This window comes from Erpetoichthys calabaricus, chromosome 9 (genome assembly GCF_900747795.2).
Source record: "Erpetoichthys calabaricus chromosome 9, fErpCal1.3, whole genome shotgun sequence".
Classification (NCBI taxonomy): Eukaryota; Metazoa; Chordata; class Cladistia; order Polypteriformes; family Polypteridae; genus Erpetoichthys; species Erpetoichthys calabaricus.
The window spans coordinates 39064355-39070986 of NC_041402.2; the positions used below are offsets into that span (position 1 = coordinate 39064355).

The 6632-nt window shown below is 38.2% G+C and overlaps 1 protein-coding gene across 1 annotated transcript; it reads left to right on the top strand.

The window, feature by feature from the left end:
• Positions 1-214: 214 nt before the first annotated feature.
• si:dkey-148a17.6 (uncharacterized protein LOC108190685 homolog) lies at positions 215-2927 on the top strand. Its single transcript, XM_028809328.2, has one exon. It carries the CDS (start codon positions 368-370, stop codon positions 1406-1408), a length of 1041 nt encoding a protein of 346 aa, XP_028665161.1. The 5' UTR covers positions 215-367; the 3' UTR covers positions 1409-2927.
• The last annotated feature ends 3705 nt before the right edge of the window (positions 2928-6632 follow it).

Below are 6632 nucleotides of genomic sequence, written 5' to 3' on the forward strand. Positions count from 1 at the left end.
TGTATCAAATGAAGATGTGAAAACCTCCATGGGGGTGAATACTTTTTAATAGACCATGTATATTACATTTTCTCACATAGGTTGCTAAATGCTTTTACAGTGTATGGCTCGAACAATACAATTGCTTACAAGTTTCCCTTTTGGTTAGTATTTCACAATTTTAGGACAGGGATTGCCAGTTGGGGGGGGGGGGGGGTGGGTGTTGAGGGTGCAGTCACCATGTCCACTGCAGCTCTCTCAACACATCAGTCTTCTTTGTATTGTACTGTAGTTCCTTTGTGGTGTAATGCCATACAGTATATGAGGAACTGGGGCTGTCTGAAGTTACATCATTGCTGTAAGCAAGTTGGAGCTGTCAAGACTCAAGATGAATGTCTCTGAGAATGCTAGCTCTGATGAGTATGATTTCTGGCATATTGAAAAGACGGTGCCGTGTGTCATATTGGGGTTATCCTTTCTTATTGGAGTCCCTGGAAACCTGCTGGTTATCTACATAATCCTCCGACATGTGAAGCAGCGCTCTCACACAGTGGTGCTTATTCTGAATTTGGCTTTTTCAGACCTAATGGCCCTGATCACCCTGCCTGTCTGGATCTATGCCTTTGCAGACTCCTGGGTCTTTGGTGAGGTGTTTTGTAAGTTCCTAATTTACATCGTCTACAGCAACATGTATGCCAGCATCTTCCTTATCACAGCTATGAGCATTGAACGTTTTGTGGCAGTGATGTACCCATTTGCGCTACAAAACTGGAAGAGAAAGGATGCTTTACTGAAGGTGGTGCCTGTCATTTGGATCTTTGCATTTTTGTTTGCTATTCCAATCATCCCAGCACATGGCCTTGGAGAAGAATATGACAGCTTTCAATGCACTGTCCGGAACTATACATCAGATGAACAGGAGATTGTGTGCCTGGTGGTTGAGACATTGGTTGGATTCATCATTCCTTTCAGCATCCTCTCCATCTGCTATGCATGTGTGGGCAAGCGAATCCAGCAAATGAGTTTCAAAACAAAGCAGAGGTCAACTACCCTCATCGCCTGTGTGGTCATTGCTTTTGCTGTGTGCTGGATCCCCAACCATGTTTTTAACCTAATTACAGTGTCATCCATAATGATGAAGAACTCATCTACAGAAACATCAGAAGCACTCAAAAGTATTGAAGAAAAAGGGGTCTTCATTTCAGGAGCCCTGGCTTTTATAAGCAGTTGCGTCAACCCAATACTCTATGTGTTTATTGCACGACGGTTCCGTAAAACTCTAAGAGAAACTGGACTAAGGAAACTTTTTACTCAGATTTCCATTTCAACTACAAATGAGGCAACAAAGGAGATGTCATTTATATCACGGAAAGCAAGCTCTACTCAGAACCACACCAGTTTTTCTAATGTCTCAGACCCTAACCTGTGACCAAAATGCTGTTTTGATACGCTTTATCAAAGTGGACCAGCAGTCAGTTTGAGAGGCTCAGTGGAAGTGAATGTACAGTTTTTGGTGTGCAGTGTAGAGGAAGTGAACAATTTTACATTAAAACAAAGTTTTCTGCTTGATAAATGAAAAAAGGTATGAAATATTAAGGAATACTGTAAATATGCCATTGACAGTGAAACAGGAAAACTGTCTGAATTAATACATGAGGAAAACTATAATTACATTAGTCTAATCATAGTATTTTCAATAGTTTTCAAAAATAATTTCATGCTGTCATTGTTTCAGATACCTTTACATTTTATAATTTTGTTTAGATAAATGCAATGTACTTAAGGAGCAGTTGGGATCCTTGGATGCAAAGTAGTTTCTTTTAAATTTTCAGTATGTAAAAAATATAACTATAACTCTCTTATAATCATTTTATCTACATTCATGACTTTTCATTTATATATGGTATGTTTGCCATATTATATACAATACATATAAAATAATCTAGTATGCTGGTTCAGTATGCATTGTTGCCTTATAGCTGTAGGCATGCTGGTTAGATTCCTGACCTGTTGCTGTCTGTGTGGAGGTTTCAATGTCTCTCTTTGTTTAATGTTACTTTCTTTTCTCTTTGCCCCCTACTTTCCTAAATTTTACATTTGAGATTAACTGGTGTCTCTAAATGTATGTGTGAATGTGAGTGATATACCATATGGTGGACTGATATCACCTGCTAGACATGTTCCTGCCTTCTGCCTGATACTGCTGGGATAGGCTACAGATCTCCAAAGCTCATGCACGTATCTCATTTAGGGATTAATCATTGTATTTGTTCACCTGTTTACGTGTAATCAGCCTTATATTGTGTGTATGTGATATTATGTACATGTTGTGATGCTAAATCTAGTAAAAGAAGTAATGCAAGTGTTCTGTGGAATTTTCTCTCTGCCGCTGGCCTGTACCATTTTAGTAGAGTTTGAAATGCTGTCCACAGGCTGGGGAATCCTCCATGGGAATTTGAGACTGATGCTGGAAGTCACTAAATATAGAAAGTCTTAACTTGATGTTGTCTGCTCATGACGCCCTGTCTGGTGCTGGTGACAGTGAAGTCTGACCTTAGTCTTTTAAATCTCTGTGCATGTATGAAATGTCTTTTTGCCTAATGAAGTCCATGGGGTTCATTGTATTTAAATGAATGGAGCTAAAATGGATAGAAGAAAGTGTAGCTAAAGATTGCAAAAATTTCAGATTTGGATTGGAAAGTACTTAAATTTTGGGAGAAATGTCATTATCTACTATTAGTGACTAGTTTAAAGGGTGGAGACTTATGAGAGGGGAAGTGGCAGGCAAAAGACATTACTTATCTTGTATATGTGTGTTTCTAACACTTAGCTAGTTTAGGTGGGCATTGGCAGTTTTGTTAAATACACATACAATGCATTCACACTCAGGTAGTGTTATACAGCACAACAAACTGTAAAGTGCAAAATTTCATGAATAAAGTTCTGTATATGCATTTATAGTCATTCATTTTGTGTACAGTAAGTGAATATTTTAAAAATATGGTATGATTATCCATCATTATTCCATATTTAAATTAACTACAATTTGTTAATAATATGGTGGTTTAGTGGTAGTCCAGTTGTTTTGCAGTAAAAGGAGACCGGGGTTTGCATCCCTGGTGTTTCCTGCATGGATTTTGCATGTTCTCCTTGTGTCCATATGGATTTTCTCCAGGTTATCAGCTTTCCTTCCACAATCCAAACACATGCAGGATAGGTGGTGTTGCTAAATTATCCAATCCAATGATTGCTGGGATAGATTGCAGTTGCTCTGGGACCCTGCCCTAGATAAGCAGGTTCACAAAACAATGGATGGATGTAAATAATTTGCCTAATCTCACTAAATAAATTTATGGCTATAATTAAAAATCTTTGATTAAATGAAAAAGATAGGTTCTTGCTGAATGTGAACTCATGTCAAAATGTCTATTAAAACGGATATACTCATGCAGTCGGAAGTATAGATAGATAGATGTGAAAGACACTATATAATAGAAAGATATAGACAGAGTGACCACTAGGGGCATTCATTAAACAAAATTTAAAGCCATTGAATATATTTCTGCTGTTATGCTCATTTTTTTAATGCAGCTCACTCAATTACTAGAGTTCAGCACTCTTTTCTCAATTAACAAACCAGCAACCATTTAATAAAAAAATGTGAAGTAAGCAAAGATCCAATATTGTAATATGTGTTCCCAAAGCTAGGTGATTTTCTCTTAGAAATAATACATTGCCTGGGGCAGCCTCTCACAAAGGCCTCTTACTCTTTTAGTGGCAATAAGTGGAATTCTCCTCCTCCTCCTCCTCCTCCTCCTCTCAAGCTCAATTTAATACTTCCCTGGGTTCATGTGACTGGAAAAAACAGTCTTTTTTCCAGTTTCTCTGACCTTCTTGGGTTGTCCAGCACATAAAAACATTTGGTGGTCCATCTTGGGTGCATCCCTCATAACACCTTTTTAATCCTTTCCTGTGTTTACACCCATTGCACACCCTCTCTCTTAATTGCTCTTCCCAAGATTTCTTTAATTATTTTTCCCTACAAAGTTTTTTTTTGAGGATTTTTTCCTTGTTTTCCTATGGCATTCCATTGTGTGATTGTGGGCTATACAAGAAATAAATAGTTGCTGTTGTTGTGAGAAGGCCATGGAGGGGAAGTGAATTATGAAAACTTTGAAAAGATCTTCATCCACTTACACTTCATTGCTCTTTGGCAGTAGATAGAGATAGACAGTTAAATAGTCTCCACTGAATGTTAAAGAAGAAATGTATGCCATGCAGCATTTGATTGAAGTGTGTCCAGAACAGACTAGAAAACTAAGTTAAGGAATGGGCACTGCTGAGAATTTTACTCTGAGAAGCCTTTTGCATATATTTTACTGTGATGCTGTCAAATTTTAGGTGGTTTACTCATTTCTTATAAATATTGAAACTCAGAAGTATAATGTTCCCCATGCAACACACTTAAAAAAGGAATTATGAGTTCATGTTGCACAACCCTCAAAGAAGAGCCTATGAAGCAACCCCTTCTCTAAAAAAGCACTGTAATCTTGTTGGGGATCTCACACTAATGTCCTCTTCTTCTTTTTTCTAAAGCTTCGGTCGTCTCAGTACATTCCTGAACTTAACAAATGAATGAAAACCTAATCTTATTCCTCTGTGCATAGCATTGACATTTTACATTAAATCATTCTGGCATTCGCTCATGAACGCAAGATGGCAACATAGATTTTTTTGTTTATCTTCATTTTCCTTCTCTTCACAACTTTACCTATAAACGTAAACTTAAGTCCTTCCAATTTAAAGAGGTAAAAAGAAGACACTGTGGCTAGGTGTTGGTCAGTTTATTTTGAAGAGAGAGCAGAATTACTTTAAGTTGAAGTCTTTTAAAATGGGGTTAGTAGGTATCTTGATGCCTCATCCACTATGGAAACTTTTGTTTTGTGCCTTTAAGGTGCCTCAAATTTTTAAAAACATTGTATAATTTCAGTCCACACTCCCAGTTACTTGCTGCTCTCCTAAACTTAAGCCCCCCCCCCACTTGTGATTTTGGGCTATACAAAAATAAACTGTATTGTATTGTATTGTATTATATTCTCAGCCTGCTTATAAATGGTTTGCCCTGCTAAGCTCAGTTACTGTTCTTTTATCCTTACTGGCCACTTTTTCAGTGCAATGGTGTCAACATCCCTGCACTTCTTAGAAGAAGCTCTCACTTTTACCCTGCCTCACAGTACTTATTAAAATGATTTGCTTTCCTATTCTGTCTTATTAATAAATAATTACTGTAAATTTGCTCAGGGCATGGTTTTTAGTTTAAAACAAAGTTCTTAAAACTGTTGAGGAATGTAGTATCGTTTCTGTTTCTACAAAATGTGGATATGACAGAAAAATCGCATATCCCTTTTTTAAGTTACGAAAGTTGGATCTTTGTCTTGTGTGTATATGTCTGGAAGAAGCTTGTAGTCAGCATTTTTCATGGTATGAGAAAGCTGAGGTGTGAAAAAAAGGAAGCTAATGGTGAAATTTGTATTATTTACAAGTTGGCATAGTGGTGAGGGGCTGGATCCAGTATCCAGAGTGCCCATTGTAATTGTCTGTGTGAAGTTTGCAGATTCTCTCAGCATATGCATGAGCTTTTCTCTGTTTAAACCTAGTTTTCCCCCAATATCCCAAATGATATGTAGGTTTTTTTATTTGGCATTATTAGTCCTACGTGGGAATTTGAATCAGTGGGCTCTGCAATATGCTGGTGCCCTGTGCAGGTTTGGGTCCTGTTGTGAATGTGCCCACTAAAGAGGAAAACCCTCAAACTCGGATAGTAATAAGGGCAAACACAGAATTTTATAAAAATAAAAAGGTTTTATTTCCACAGAAATGTTCAGTCAAACAGTGAGCTCCATAGAACGCAAAAGGCATAAATGGTTTGTCTAGAAAAAAAGGCAATCATAAGCAAACACAGTCCCAAAAATCATCAATCCAAAGTGAGGTCAAAACACAGCGCAGAAAGTCAAAAGTCAGGAAATATCAAAAAGCACAGTAGAAACACAAAAACTCCCCAAAACATTTATGCGTGTTCCAATGAACCACCAGGAACTGTTTGAAACCCTGCAGATTTGTAGGCTGGGGGTCATATTCTGGGGGGACCATCCACAAAACACATTAAACATAACCAAGGCATTTATACTGTCACATATGTGTGCCTGTGGATCACCTTCTGAGCTTGAGTAAAGTAAGCGATTCCACTCCAGACTAAGAGGGGGCACTGATGCTAACCATTCTCTCTCATTCATCAGTGCTTTGCCAACTGACACTGCCCTTGGAGCCCAGAGAAGGCCGTGCACCTTCCTGTTGGGACTCAATAAAAGGGGGCATGTCCGGAGTACCATGGCTGATTTGGAACATGATCTCAAATGTTAAAGGAGCTCCTCAGTTGCCTGAAACCAAGGTAATTTAACCTTTAAGCTTTCTAAAGACCAGAGGTGACTATTGTGTTTGCTTGTAGGCTGGATTGGCCAACTTTTTTTGTTAGCAAGCCACAATACTTTTGTGTTTCTTTTATTAAATGGGGTTCACCGGCTGGCTCCGCTACATTTATAGTGGGCTCCCCAAGTGTTCATGGCTGTGACAAAACCTAGACAAAATGAAAAACA

Bases quoted from the DNA above. Each gene is read 5' to 3' on its own strand.
- si:dkey-148a17.6 (XM_028809328.2), top strand. From the start codon at position 368: ATGAATGTCTCTGAGAATGCTAGCTCTGATGAGTATGATTTCTGGCAT.